Source organism: Podarcis bocagei, assembly GCF_964188305.1.
Source record: "Podarcis bocagei genome assembly, chromosome: 10".
NCBI classification, from domain to species: domain Eukaryota; kingdom Metazoa; phylum Chordata; class Lepidosauria; order Squamata; family Lacertidae; genus Podarcis; species Podarcis bocagei.
This window is the reverse complement of record NC_138135.1, coordinates 14,345,515-14,361,481: the sequence shown is the minus strand read 5'-3', so window position 1 is coordinate 14,361,481 and position 15,967 is coordinate 14,345,515. Positions and strand designations below refer to the sequence as shown.

The 15,967-nt window shown below is 45.4% G+C and overlaps 2 protein-coding genes across 3 annotated transcripts in view; one reads left to right on the top strand and one right to left on the bottom strand.

Annotated features, from left to right (window-relative positions):
• GYS2 (glycogen synthase 2) overlaps positions 1-15,967 on the top strand; it is a 178,114-nt gene that overhangs the window by 57,701 nt on the left and 104,446 nt on the right. The window lies entirely within an intron of this gene.
• Positions 1,007-10,779, bottom strand: SPX (spexin hormone). Of its 2 annotated transcripts, none has more exons than XM_081211070.1 (6): positions 10,652-10,779; positions 7,639-7,719; positions 6,935-6,992; positions 3,819-3,881; positions 3,606-3,692; positions 1,007-2,531 (listed from the first exon to the last, which is right to left on the bottom strand). In XM_081211070.1, exons 1-6 carry the CDS (start codon positions 10,655-10,657, stop codon positions 2,470-2,472), a joined length of 357 nt encoding a protein of 118 aa, XP_081067196.1. In that variant the 5' UTR covers positions 10,658-10,779; the 3' UTR covers positions 1,007-2,469. The 2 variants fall into 2 exon arrangements, with proteins under 2 accessions (XP_081067196.1, XP_081067197.1); XM_081211071.1 differs by having other exon boundaries at positions 1,007-2,528.

The following is a 15,967-nucleotide window of genomic DNA, read 5'->3' as shown; positions in this document are numbered from 1 at the left end:
TTTTTAATTATTCAGTCCACGTGAAAATTCGTACATTTCCTCCCCCACAACATAACACGTATTTCTGCAAGCATTTTTTCCCTACCAGAATGCATTTTTGTACATTATCTTGATGAGTATAATTCTTTCTGTGCCGAGGTTTTATTATTATTATTATTTTGTGTGGTTATTTTTGGGTTGAAGAACTGCATTGCAAAATTCAAATACGGGTGAATCTCAATGAATCGTTGCATTTCAGCTTTCTGTTTGGTTCGGGAAGCATGAAGTGTGTTAGGTTCGCAATAAAATGTGAACCAAATGAATTTTCCTCCATCCCTTTCAATGGCTACTAGCCATGGTTGGAGGCAGTAATTCAGGCTTCCTCAACCTCAGCCCTCCAGATGTTTTTGGCCTACAACTCCCATGATCCCTAGCTAGCAGGACCAGTGGTCAGGGATGATGGGAATTGTAGTCTCAAAACATCTGGAGGGCCGAGGTTGAGGAAGCCTGCAGTAATTCAAAGGCTTCTGAATCGCAGTTGCTGTGAGAACAGGATGCTGATCATTGGCCTGATCCAGCACGCTCGTCATAGGTTCTTAAGATGGTGGAATTGGGGGTGGGCAATTTTCCCTGCATTCTCCTTTACCTCTAGAAAGTTACCCCACCTCCATTTTATAGCTGAACTAGTGAGATTGTGGACCCAGCTACATTAGTCAAGAAAGAGCGTTTTGAATGCGTTACAAACCTGTGACTCCAGATGGCGCCAGAGAGCAAAGAAAAATTCTAAGCGATTTTCCATAGCAATTTTTTTTTGTTATAACAATTTAATTTCTGACTTATTTATAGTGTCCCCCCTCCCCGTGTGTAGATCCACCCTCTGTTTATTAAACATGCATTCATCTGGTTTCACCATTAGAAGTATTATTAAATGATGCTTAATCTGAGCTTATGCTTTTAGCTTTTTAATTGCTTTGTCTTAGGCTTCCGGTTAGGGCGAAGCTTGAGGCCAAAGGAACAGGTGAAGAAGTTGTTTCCAAATTTTTATTAAATGATTCTTCAGTACAGATGCAATAATAATCATAAATACCGGTAGGCGCAATATTGATTCTCCCCCCGCCCCGGTCTGAAGGAGTAAGGTTACAGTTTAGCTGGAATGGATGTATTCCGTAATCGCGCTGAAAAGCTTACTGAACTGAGGAGTAACAAAATGCAAAACAGAAACCCAGAAATATGGAGGAAGCATGAATCGTGCGGAACAATTACAGGCTAAACACAAGTTTCAATGCATAGTATCCACAGCAAGTGGATGAGACCTAAAGTCAGCAAGGAAGGGAGAGAGTGTGCACTGATGTGGACAGGCATCCAAAATATTTAAAAAGTCTCTGAACTCTTTGCCAAACCCATAACCTGCAAGGGTGGACAAGAAGGGAAACCGCTTGACCACTTCCTCATGCATCAGAGTTATCTGAATCCACTCAGTGCTTCCCACGTTCTGCTCACATAGATCTGTAGGCGCATAAGATCCCTTCACATTACCACTTGATGTGCAGCTACTGGGCCGGGGGGGGGACATGTTTAGCAGGTAATATATTGATACTTCATTGAATTCATGGGGGAGCATCTGCAGGGGGCTCTTGTGGCCATGAGTTCCACAAGCCGATTATGCATTGGTGTGAAAAAGGACTCGTTTTTGCTTACCTATTCAAGAATCCACAGCACAGATATACACCCTGTAAGGTCAATGCTGTGGTGGTGTGTGTGTGTGTGTCTACACACAGAGACACAAACACACATATTCATACACTTGAGGGGTTTGTTTGGTTTAACAGTCATTCTCTCAGCCCAGAGAACCTTGGGAACTGTAGTTTTGTAAGACGGGCAAGGGATCTCTAACAGAGAACACTCAGCACACGCACCAAACCACATTTCCCACTATTCTTTGGGAGACGCCATGGCAATTGAATTTGTATAAACCAAGCCTACACATGCCGTGTAGACACAAGCCTGCACCATCCAAAACTGGCAACTACTGGAGAGGAAATAAGAGCTAACTGGGCAACTGACCCCTAGGGATGAAATACTATTTTGTTACAAAATATCCAGCTTTCATCACTTCCATTTCCATGTCTTACTTACCTAGACATGTGTGACCAAGTCATTTTCAGTTTTTATCCTTCAGATATTTGCAAAACCAAAGGGTGGGGATAGGGGAGGAAATACATGACGCATACAGAAGGCCCATGATATATATAGTATGAGCTGAACGTTATAATAACAAATGCATGTAAAAAATAGGTTTCTAAGCTGGAAACTGCCCTTTAATTGTTTAGCATTTATGCCACAGGGCGATTCAGAGGACAGCTGAGGCCAGGCAGGCGGACGAGATGAATGGGCAAAGTTGAGTTTTCTTCTTCATCTATGGAAGATATTTTCTTTTTTCTTTTTTTAAGTACATGCAATAGGACGTTTTCATCTAAGCTCAAACACCTTTCACCAGTTCAGCAGCCCGTCAGCAACGTAGCCAGGCTTCTCCTCAACATCCTCTTCACCTGCTAGAACAAAGAGTGGTAGTGTTCAGGAGAGCTCTACAGGATGGCCTAATACTGACTTTTAGTATTTTTTAAAACGCATGCCTCTGTGCAAGGCCGGATTTAGGTTTGATGAGCCCTTAAGCTACTGAAGGTAATGGGGCCCTTTATATGTCCAGCTGTCCTTTGTCAACAACAAATTGCCGCTGGTTTTTTGTCTTGAATATATGCTATATGGTAATTTATGGACCTAATAGGTATCTAAAGCCATAACGGGATCAAAATAAATAAATTATGTATTACATGAAATCAATCAGATGCTCTTCTACTGAATTTTGGTCTTTCCCAAATAGAAACATGAGACTCCTTAGATGGAGTCAGCAATGTCAACACTGACTGGCAGCCATTCTACATTGATTTCATTGGCATTTACCAGAAGATAATGGAGTACTTAGGGACACGGGTGGCACTGTGGGTTAAACCACAGAGCCTAGGACTTGCCGATCAGAAGGTCGGCAGTTCGAATCCCCGCGACGGGGTGAGCTCCCGTTGTTCGGTCCCAGCTCCTGCCAACCTAGCAGTTCGAAAGCATGTCAAAGTGCAAGTAGATAAATAGGTACCACTCCGGCGGGAAGGTGAACCGCGTTTCCGTGTGCTGCTCTGGTTCGCCAGAAGCGGCTTAGTCATGCTGGCCACATGACTGTACGCCGGCTACCTCAGCCAATAAAGCGAGATGAGCACCATAACCCCAGAGTCAGCCACGACTGGACCTAATGGTCAGGCGTCCCTTTACCTTTACCTTTAATGGAGTACTGAGTTGCATCCTTAGCATATATGTTTTTAAAAGCTGTCTTGGGACATTATCCGAGAGACAAATGGCTGTTTACATTTTCCGACTCACACATATCACTGGGTGGTTTTTAATCTCATGACAACGGGCACACATGCATTTTATGGCTACAGCAGTAATAAAACCCAGTGGATCGCAGTGAAGGAATTGCACAAGAAATGGGCCTTGCAAATGACAAAGGAGCAGCAAGTTGGTTTCGATTAGCAATAATCTGCAAAAGGAACTCCTGGAGCGAAATGAGATGTTACCTTCCTCATGCGCTTTTTGCAAGGAGGACAGAAACAACGCCACAGCTTCGGGAAGGGTCAGAGGGTTTGCGTTTTGGCTCCGTGTTTCTGCAAAGACAAACGTATTTTCAATACACATTAGGATCCATTTTTACTAGGCAGAGGCACTTACATGTTTTCTAAAAGTGGTGGTGGTGTCCAATTTCAATCTGCTTCACACACAGCCTTGCTTACCTAGCTGCAGCCTGTCGTACAGATCCTTCCTCTGGCTCTCCTCTGAGATGAACCGACGTCCTTCTGAAATGCAATGACAATGAGCTGGAATACCAGGTGGTAATTCTTGGGCAACATTTGCAGTCCTGGGGGTCTTCCAAAGCTATCTTCTTTATTGTGCATCCAGGATGGTATTGGGCTGGCTATACACAGGGCTAACAGGGACGTGGGTGGCGCTGTGGTCTAAACCACAAAGCCTAGGGCTTGCCAATCAGAAGGTCGGCGGTTCAAATCCCTGCGACGGGGTGAGCTCCTGTTGTTCGGTCCCAGCTCCTGCCAACCTAGCAGTTCAAAAGCACGCCAGTGCAAGTAGATAAATAGGTACCACTCTGGCGGAAAGGTAAACAGCGTTTCCATGCACTGCTTTGGTTCGCCAGAAGCGGCTTAGTCATGCTGGCCACATGATCTGGAAGCTGTCTGTGGACAAGCACCGGCTCCCTCAGCCTATAGAGCGAGATGAGCTCGCAACCCCAGAGTCGTCCATGACTGGACTTAACGGTCAGGGGTCCCTTTACCTTTACCTTTATACACAGAGCTAATTTTCTAGCAAAAAAAGGTACCAGAACTCACCATGAACGCCTCCCTGGTTCTCTTATAATAGCAATAACACCCACCTGAATTCCGGCTGAAAAGAAGCCCTGAACCAGAATTCTGTTGGTGCCTACAAATGTTTTGGGCCAGACATACTGCTTCATTTCCAATCAGCGCATGGCCCATAACCTCCCGATGGAATCCTGTTATTTTTAATACCACAAATGTTCTAAGGCTGTTGCTGTTTTGTTCCACTGCGTTGCAAGGGAACCCCTCCAGAGTGTCATAATGTGGTCACTGTTAGGGAACAATCTCAGGACAATAAGCAGAACAGTGTGTCTGAATCCATCACGAATGCCCTATTGTTGCATCTACATCTCACAGAAGAGACCTGCAAATAAATGCACCAGAACTGAGAGCCCCCAAGAGTCTCCTGCAGTGTCAAAGAGTTTGGGAGGTGGGGAGTAAGAGGTAGGGGAAAGGGGGGGGGGGTAATCTTTGGGGAGGTTTGGGAAAAAATCACAGTGTTAAGAGATTCTTTGTTTTAGGAGAGGTGACTGGCACTAAGGAAAGGAGCTCAAAAAAAGTATCATAACTTTATAAAGCAAGGGATTCAAAAGATTTTGGAAGGCTGTGACATCCTGCTAACCTCTGTTATCTGGGAGTAAACCTCATTGAATTCAATACAATTTACTTCCTGGGCTGCTAGACTTCCAACGCCAATGTGGGATACTAGCTTGTCAGGATTCTCCCCCACCCCCACCCTCGGCCATAGATAAGCAGAACAAAGCGAAAGAAGTCTCTTACCAGTTAGAAATTTAAAAGATCTCAGTGAGAGAACAAAGAATCCATTCCCAGGAATGGCGGTGCTCCCAATTAAGGGCTTCACTCCCTCCCTCCCTAATCATCCATGTCACTATCATGTCTTGTAACCTGATCTTGCAACCACTGTACTTTCTGTGCTGCCACCTTATCTGCTCTCCTTGACCTTGGGCTGAGCAGGTGGATACTTTCCAGCGACAGTGAGTCTGTTAACTCTCTCTCTCTCCCAGTTCTCCTCCTCCTAGCTGTTCCCCACCCAGTACCTCCCAGCTTCTGCCTTCTGAACTATGTCCCTCTGCAAACCACTATTCCAAATCTATACTACTTCCCTGCTCCTGGGAAGATTCAGGATCCTGATCAGGATCCCACCATTCCTCCTCAGTGCAGCCCTCCTCAGGACAGTCCCTGACAATACTCCAAAGACCCTAGCAAGGATGTCGCAGTGGAGTGCATGAAAACACAACTGCGTGCAGGAATCTTTGCACATTTTAGAAGAGATGTGTTTGACGTGGTGGAATTCAATGGTATGAAGTAACTCCAGATGAGGTGGAGAAGCTGCCCACAGACTGTCTTGCCAGAGTGGTGCATGCTCTATTTATCTCCCGCTTGGACTGCTACAATGCGCTCTGTGTGGGGCTACCTTTGAAGGTGACTTGGAAACTGCAATTAATCCAGAATGCAGCAGCTAGGCTGGTGACTGGGAGTGGCCGCCAAGACCATATAACACCGGTCCTGAGAGATCTGCATTGGCTCCCAGTACATTTCTGAGCACAATTCAAACTGCTGGTACTGACCTTTAAAGTCCTAAACGGCCTCGGTCCTGTGTACCTGAAGGAGCGTCTCCACCCCCATCATTCAGCCTGGACACAGAGGTCCAGCACTGAGGGCCTTCTGGTGGTTCCCTCGCTGTGAAAAGTGAGGTTACAGGGAACCAGGCAGTGGGCCTTCTTGGTAGTGGTGCCAGCAGATGTCAAGGCAATAAACAACTATTTTACTTTTAAAAGACAACTGTTTGGGGAAGATTTTAATGTCTGATGCTGTATTGTTTTTAATATTTGGTTGGAAGCTGCTCAGAGTGGCTGGGGAAACCCAGCCACAAGGGCGGGGTATGAATAATAAATAATTATTATTATTATTATTATTATTATTATTATTATTATTATTATTATTATCATCATCATCATCATCATCATCATCATCATTATTAGGAACCACTGAGGCCCTAGAGAAAGGCAGAGGAGAGGCCCTTGTGGCAGAAGCAACAAACAGGATTCCTTCAGCAGCAATACCCCAGTCCTGGAGGGTCAAGATGGCCAGTGGGTCAGTGGACCCCTGAGAGCCCCTCGGCCCTTAGCCAGCACCCCACCCCACTCTCTAGAGAGCCAAGCCTATCTGTTGTTCCCAATTGCCTGATCCATCCCATTGAAGTTGGTCCAGTGTGTTGGACCCACAAAAAGAATTATTATTAAAGGTGCATATTGCTCTTCATCCAAAGATCCCAGTTCACAACGTAAGAACACAGAATGAGAACACAAAGAAACGAAAACAAACTAATAACGCCCCTTCCACAAACACTATTATTACGGAGAAATAGAAACACTCCCTTTCTCCATACACACACACACACACACACACACACACACACACAGATAGGATTCCTAGGGAGAAAGGACTCACTCCAAACAAACTCCTTCCCAGGAGGATAAATTGGAATCAAGACTTACGTGCACCCTTTAAGTACAGCATTGCTTGTGGAGTCCAGTTTCTTCTTTGGAAGTGATCCTTTGGAACAAAACAAGAAAGGGGTGGTAAGGGGAGGGATTATTATTATTATTATTATTATTATTATTATTATTATTACACACATGTTAGGATATAGTTCCGTTCCACCTTAAAAGGGTACAGGCATGACTGTTGTGTGTCATATGCCTGTTTACTTCCAGCGCCTGCTGGTAACATCCGTTTGTATATTGCTTTTGCATTACGGCTGTTTTGCTGGAGACGAAGGGGAGCAGACATGTTTTCCTTTGTTCCTCAACTATGCTGAATAAAACACTGTACATTATGCTTACACATTTCTCTGTCCGCCTCTTCTGCTATAGGGAGATTTACGCACTCTGCTGATGGAGCGTGCACGGGACTCTAAACGTATCTGAGGCTCGTGTCGCTGATTGATGCTGTTCTGAGGGAGACCGGTGATCGTCCGGCTGCCGGCCGGCGGCTGGAGCCAGCTGGGGGCCTGCCTGATGCCCCCATCTCCCCAGCAGTATCCCAACAGTGTACTGCACCCAGAGTGTTGCCCAGAAGAGAGTGTGGGCCTTGGACTGAAAAGGGTTCTTCCCCTTAGATCATGTGCAGTGAACTGTGGACGCCTGCCTACGTTTCACTCTGTACAACTGAGCCAATGCAAACCCAGAGCTGCCTTTACCTGAGGAGCAGTCCTGGAAAAAGTGATGAAACAAGCAGAGAGCAGCAAAGCCAGGGCAGTGGCCGTCCCCCGGTGGAGTCCCTGGAGCGGGCAAAAGAGGCCAAGAGGACATGGCGGCGTTATTTGTTTGTTATTTTATTGAGTTTGTTTTATTTTTTATTTTTTTAATTTGCATACCCCCCGTTAATCAAAGGCCACAGGGCGGTTTGCAGCAGAATGATACAAAAGGAAAACACAAAATACATCATAAAGCAAAAGCAAAACAAATCGATAATGCCCCCCCGGTCGAGACACATTTAAAAGGCCATGGAATCTTAGTCAGCCTGGTTGAAGAGAACTGTCTTCGCCCTAAAGAGATGTAATGATGGCGCCAGGTGAGCCTCCCTGGGGAGAGCGTCTCGCAAACAAGGAGCCACCACAGAAAAGGCCCTTTCTCCCTCCAGACCTCACGTGGAGGAGACATACAAAGAAGGGCCTCAGATTATGACTGCAGGGCCTGGGTCAGTTCATTTGGGGATTGGTGGTCCTTACGTTATTGTGGTCCTGGGCCACTTAAGGCTTTATAGGGACGCAGATGGCGCTATGGTCTAAACCACAAAGCCTAAGGCTTGCCGATCAAAAGATTGGCGGTTCGAATCCCCGCAATGGGATGAGCTCCCGTTGCTTGGTCCCTGCGCCTGCCAACCTAGCAGTTCGAAAGCACGTCAAAGTGCAAGTAAATAAATAGGTACCACTCCGGCAGGAAGGTAAACGGTGTTTCCGTGCGCTGCTCTGGTTCGCCAGAAGCGGCTTAGTCATGCTGGCCACATGACCCGGAAGCTGTACGCCGGCTCCCTCAGCCAATAAAGCGAGATGAGCGCCGCAACCCCAGAGTCATTCACAACTGGACCTAATGGTCCGGGTTTACCTTTACCTTAGGTCTAAAACAGCACTTTGAATTGAGCCTAGAAATCAACTAGCAGCCAGTACAGTCAAGCCAAGATTGGTGTAACATACCATCCAACTTTTTCAGATAAAAAAAATTGGGATGTGCGTCAACTTGAATAAAATATTGAGATAAACTCTGCCCCACATAATCAACAACAAGATACGGAGTGCAAACACCATTTGAATGGCAATGCCCATCATGTTTGGGAGGGAGCCCAGCCCCCTCAAATAGTCTACTGGGGGAGGTGAAGGGACCTTGGCCCCTAGGAGTTGGTTCCCATGTTACTAAACAAAATGCTTTTTGCAGGCACCAGAAACATGTAGGTTCCTGCCTATTATCAATAGGCATGGAGTTCCGCAGATTGGGCGCCACCACACTAAAAGATCAATTCCTTGCAAGTGAGGAATGAATGTTAAGCGGCACTTGTAAAATGAGCCAGCATTGAAATGAAATCTAATTGCAAGCATAAGGTATATCAGAGGTTGGAGGGCTGGAGAAACGGCAGCTCGTTCTTCCCTAGAGTATCTCGGAGTGAGTATCGCTGTGCGACTCTTGTCTCCCTCCCTCTGTGACAGCTCTAATAACATCTGTAAACATAGGTCAAGCGAGTTGCCCAGATCCAAATTGCACGGCTGAGATCACTCCTATGGGAAGGCTTGTCTAGATAAAAGGGTTTGCAATAGGTTTACGTTAATAACAGTGTTAACATTAGTTTATTAGCAATGCAATCCCATCGATGTTTACTTGGAAGTAAGTACCACTGCGTTCAAGGAGGCTTGTTGTTGTTGTTTAGTCGTGTCCGACTCTTCGTGACCCCATGGACCAGGCACTCCTGTCTTCCACTGCCTCCCGCAGCTTGGTCAAACTCAGGTTCGTAAATGTATATTTCAAACTGGGTTTGGCCAACCTTCCACGGGCTAGTTTGACCAGTCATTGAAGGTGCCTACCTGTCATTCACCTGTTATCACATGACCAACTCATTATGCAGTTATTAATGCAGATTTTCAGGTGGTGTCAAGTGGTTTTAAACTTTAGGGGGAAATTCTTCCTTCACAGCCACAGCTTTAGTAAGAATAATAACAATAATGATAATAAGAATTAAAGATTTGACTGCAAAGACTCACTATACAGAATCTCAGCCAAAGAAACTTTGACCACTTTCAAAGGTGCCCCTCATTCATAGGACAGTAGATTTTAAAAATCACATTGAGTAGAGTGTTCTACAAAAATCATGGATGGCAGAGGCTATCTCAAAATTCTTCCACAGCAGGGAATACCTACCATGAGGTGTGGGTGTACGCATCACCCCCAAAACAAACTCTGGCTTTTAGTTATTTGAAAACGTGCGTATTTAATTGAGTGAAAACATGGGATTGATCAACCAAGACTTCAGTAAATGGATTACCAACCTAATATATAGGTATAATTCTACACACACATCTATATCCAAATCTACATGTGCATGTACATTATACAGTATATCCTTCCTGGACACAATAAAGCCAAATTTTACACCTAACTAATTTTAGTGGGAGAGACATGCTTCTCATACCTGCCTACTCAGAAGTCAAACCCATTAAGTTCAGTGGTGCTTACTTCCAGGTAAAGGACTGCAGCCTTAAGAACGGGGACTTTGCAATCCTAATCATCTTCACTTCGTCGACATTATTTCAGAGGCTGAGCTTTAATCTGAGAGACACAATAATAGACTTCCTAGTGATCAGAAAGAATCTAACCTCCTGTTACATTTCCCCCCCTCCTCCCAAAGTCTTCTGAAGTTTATTTTTATAATCAAATCAGACAACATTCAATTGAAAGAATTATTGGAGCCATCCTATTGGCACACAGACACTAAAAGCAATCATAAGGGGGATGGGATGAGAATCTCCACATTTCATTGGGGTTTCTAAACACAGCCCTAAGATCACTTTGTGCTGCTACGGAAGATTTATGAGTTTTCTATACATGATCAATTGCTCTGGCATTTTGAACTGCAAGAATAGGGCATGGCATCCCTTGCCATTCTTAGCAGCTATAAGGAGATCAGCTCAAAACCAAGAAGAAATGACTGCCGTTCCCACTTACCTTCATGCTCAGCTCTCCTGATGTGCCAAAGCCTTTGGTAGCTGTGGAATGCCTTCCATGCAACGTACAATGTGCTCGTCATGTAGGAATCTCTATTTAAGTCTTCTGTACAGAGATGCCCTCCCCTTTCGGAGGCAGGGAACAGCATTCAAAAAAGGACCACTTGTCAAGCCCAGACAGGAAGATGTGGAAACGACTGACGTCTTCTGGTGATGGGGTGGGTGGGGGGAGGATGTTTACAAAGCTTGAGGGGAAGTCACCCCAAAAAGAACGAATCTGATGGACAAATCTGACATATATACACTTGCCACGCTACGTGAATATATCAGCATCGATACCCAGCAACAAAGACATCACACTTCTGGCCAAAGGATCAAGACTCTCGCAGGCAAGGCTGGTATAAATGATTGACCTTAACATGGGAATTTTCCTTCTGTGATAAAAGGAGGTGACCCTGCGACAAGGTAGCAATTTCTCCCCATCATGACCTTAGTCAAGAGCGCCTGGTTTTAAGCAGAGCGGTTGTCGTTTTGCAAGGAACACTGCAATCCTCTCTTCCAACAATCAAGAATCAGCGAAACATCTCCGTCTAACTATACTGTGGGCCGCCAATGTAGCATCCTCCAGATTTCGCTGGACTACAGATCCCATCATCCCTGACCATTGGCCTTGATGGCCAAGGATGATGGGAGTCGGAGTCCCAAAATATCCTGCGGGCCACAAGTCCCCTATCCCTGAACTATCTGGAAGGCATCACATTCGCTACTGCTGAGTGACACTCAGAGCCAATCCCTGCTAATGATGCTCTCCCAAAGTTTGGTCGTTCACCTGTAGTGGTTAACTGCTGAAATTAATTAATTAAATAAATAATAATAATAATAATAATAATAATAATAATAATAATAATAATAATTTATTTCTATGCTGCCCATCTGGCTGGGTTTCCCCAGCCACCCTGGGTGGCTTTCAACAGAACATTAAAAACAGAATAAAACTTCAAACATTAAAAACTTCCCTAAACAGGGCTGCCTTCAGATGTCTTATAAATGTAAGATAGTTGTTCATTTCCTTGACATCTGAAGGGAAGGCGTTCCACAGGACGGGCGCCACCACTGAGAAGGCCCTCTGCCTGGTTCCCTGTAACCTCACTTCTTGCAGTGAGGGAACTGCCAAAAGGCCCTCAGAGCTGGACGTCAGTGTCTGGGCAGAATGATGGGTGTGGAGACGCTCCTTCAGGTATACTGGGCCGAGGCCGTTTAGGGCTTTCAAGGTCAGCACCAACACTTTGAATTGTTTGAATCACACTCGGAAACATACTGGGAGTCAATGTAGGTCTTTCAGGACCGGTGTTATATGGTCTCGGTGATACCAAGAGGTAGCAGGGCTTATAGATAATACCAATTTCTGGAAACCACAGGAGGGGACAGGAGTCTTGCATCCGAATTCTTTTTATGGGTTTTCCACAGGCACAGGTCGGCCACTGTGAGAACATGATGCTGGACTAGATATATAATAATAATAATAATTTATTATTTGTACCCCGCCCATCTGGCTGGGTTTCCCCAGCCACTCTGCGCGGCTTCCAACAAAGATTAAAAATACATTAAAATGTCACACATTAAAAACTTCCCTGAACAGGGCTGCCTTCAGATGTCTTCTAAATGTCAGGTAGTTGTTTATCTCTTTGACATCTGATGGGAGGGCGTTCCACAGGGCGGGTGCCACCACCGAGAAGGCCCTCTGCCTGGTTCCCTGTAGCTTTGCTTCTCGCAGTGAGGGAACCGCCAGAAGGCCCTCAGCGCTGGACCTAGATGGGTCGTTGACCTGATCCAGCAGGCTCTTAGAGTTTTTAAGGACTTCTCCTTGCATGACAGAACTTCCTTTCCCTCTATCCCCCCCTCACACACACTGTGCTCCCGAATCCATTCTTGGTTTTCGCTCAGCCCTCCAGATGTGGGGGAACAGGGGTCTGCGGGGAGAAGAAAGGAAGCGTCATGCACAAGTTCTTATGCCAATGGGACAACTTAGTTGCATACATCCTATTGTCTCTTACCAATGCCTTGTTTCCCATCAAGACCTTGAAAAGACTATTATTTGGGCATACAGTGGTACCTCAGGTTACATACACTTCAGGTTACAGACTCCACTAACCCAGAAATATTACCTCAGGTAAAGAACTTTGCTTCAGGATGTGAACAGAAATCGTCCTCTGGCGGCGCGGCGGCAGCAGCCCCATTAGCTAAAGTGGTGCTTCAGGTTAAGAACAGTTTCAGGTTAAGAACGGACCTCCGGAACATATTAAGTACTTAACCCAAGGTACCACTGTATATGGGCACATGCCTTGAGTGTGGGTGGGAACTGATCTTTGTTCAGAACGACCTTCCAACGTTTCAAAAGGAAATTAACATGTTCCCTTTCCTTCCGACAGCTCCCGTTGACGAGTTCTGGTCCAAGGGAAGGCATGACCTAAAAGCTGCCATTTCCTGTTCGACTGGACATAGACGAGACATCAGTTTTGCCACATAATCAATATTGTAGAGTCAGCCTTGAGAAGAGAAGATCACCAGAGCAGCAGGACCTCTTGTTAGAGGAAACTCCAAGGGTGCTTTGCTCGGACTGAAAGACCTTTGAAAGGGCAGCGCTCAGTCTGACTTGACATGGCCCATCGCAGAGTCCCAACTGCTGTAGCTGAACTTTGGGGGCAATTTCTTCATCACCAGCTAAGCTTTGGGGCAAGTATCCTGCAAGCCCCGTTGAAAGTACGCAGCTTTCAGTTGTGTAACTTTTGTCGTATTCCGAAGATGCACCTCTTTGCCCTGACCTTTGACACCTGATACATAAATACTTTTAGAAGCCACCCTATCCTCTTGACTGTTTTTAACATTTTGTTTTAATTGGTGTAACCCACCCTGGGACCTTATGGCGAAGGGTAGATAAGACCCTAACAAATTGGAAGAAATGCTTTTCAGCACATGGTTATTGGTCGTTGAATGTCTGCAAGCTGTGTTGACGTGAAAATTGAGTGGATGAAAAGATGTGCTGGGTGCGAGGAACGCGAGATGATTGAATGATTAGGACTGCATTTTTATAGTTTGCAAATTATTATTATTATTACTATACTAGCAGCTATGGTGGCTCATTTACCAGAACTAATGTATTAAGCATTAACTCTGGAAGTATATACTTGATTCTGACCACACTAAGCCCCCTGGTGTATATTTTGAGGACAGTGTTCCAAGTTACAGGGAACCAAGCAGAGGGCCTTCTTGGTAGTGGCACCCACCCTGTGGAACGCCCTCCCACCAGATGTCAAAGAGAAAAACAACTACCAGACTTTTAGAAGACATCTGAAGAAAGCCCTGTTTAGGGAAGCTTTTTTATTATTATTATTCTAAATTATAACAAGACATATTATCCAAAAACATATCATCCTTGTTGTCCCCCCATTTTTCCTCCCCTCCCCTCCCACACAAAACCCACCCACCCCCCGACTTCCCTCAGTTCCAGTCTTTGGTTTCTCTAAAAATGCTGTTTTCAGCATGTTACAAAGTTGTATACATCCTCAAACTATTTAGCTGATTGTTATCAATAAAAAGTTTGTGAATGTTTATTCAAAACCTGCCAAGGAGTCCACTTCGCTTTGTTGCGTCTTCAGATACTTTGTAAAGGGTTCCCATTCATCCTTAAAGTCACAGTTATCCTTGTCCCGTAGCTTGTATGTCAGTTTTGCCAGTTCTGCCAGTTCTGCAGTTCTCAAATCAATTTTTCTTGCCATGATTCTTTAGTTGGGGTATTTAGGGAAGCTTTTAATGTTTAATAGACTATTGTATTTTAATATTCTGTTGGAAGCCGCCCAGAGTGGCTGGGGAAACCCAGCCAGATGGGCGGAGTCTAAATAAATAAATTATTAATTATTTATTATTATTATTATTATTATTATTATTATTATTATTATTATTATTTTGTGTCCCGGGCTTTTAAGACTCGTCTACTCATGTACTATCGGACACCAAAGGGCTGCATTGTTTGCCAGATGTGAAATATATTGACATTATTTTCAGCTCTCCTCCTCCACTATGAAAGGCATACAGCCTCTGGCTGGGAAGGTTGAACATATTAGCCATCATGCCTAGTGCTGGGCACAGTGGCGGAGGAAGCCAATCGGGCACCTGGGGCGGCACGCTCGGGAGAGATGCGTGGCTTGGGCGCATTGCAGGCCCCGCAGTGAGTGCCGTCCGGCATTTTGTCATCCCCCTCAGTGGTGACACCCGGGGCGGCCCATACCCCCCTTCTTCCGCCCCGGCTGGGCATTGCAGTGGGGTGAGGAGACCCCAAATCAGGTGTGGGGAACATTTGACCCGCCAGGAGTTACTGAACTACAACTCCCATCATCCCTGACCATTGGGCATGCTTGCTGGGATTGATGGGGCTTGTAGTCCAGCAACGTCGGGCAGACCAAAAGTTCCCCACATTTGCCCTAGATGAAGGAGTTTCATGTGTCCCCTAGAACACACAAACAGAGGCATGTTTCCCTCTCCTTTTCCCGCCTTCTGACTTCATTCCTGCAATGGCAGATTCCCTTGAGGCGAGAGCGTTATCTGACCTTCTCTCCTGCCTCAGTGAACCTGGCAGAGCAAAGAGTTGTCCCCACCATCGAGGGCACAGCAGCCTCAAGGGGACATGGATGAGGCCTCAGCGCTGAGCCGCTTCGTTAAATGGCACCGGCATCATGTGGCCTCATCTTCCAGTCAAGAAATGAGCCATGCGACAGAGCGAGCTGTCACAGGTGCTTGGAAACAAAATGGTGAACCCAAGCTAAGGTGAGTTCTACAGACCCTTCCATTCCATCAATAGGCAGACATTTGTTTTCAGAAAGCATCACACAACTTCAATGTTACAGAAAGAGCCCATGGCATCTGGAAGACCACCAGATGTTTTGCGCCAGGCGTTTTCACAGGCAGTACTGCATTTCAGTGATCCGGAGTCTGTCTGGAGAGGCACAGCTTCCTCATATGTTTTCTACAGTGGTACCTTGGTTCTCAAACTTAATCCGTTTCGGAAGTCTGTTCCAAAACCAAAGCGTTCCAAAACCAAAGCACGCTTTCCCATAGAAAGCAATGCAAAACAGATTAATCTGTTCCGGACTTTTAAAAACAACCCCTAATACAGCAATTTAACGTGGATTTTACTATCTAACGAGACCATTGATCCATAAAGGGAAAGCAATAAACAATGTCCTTCAGTCACACAATCAGTCAGCAGCTGAACTGGGTTCCACACAGTCACAAAAACAAAACAAAAAGAGCTGCAAAAACA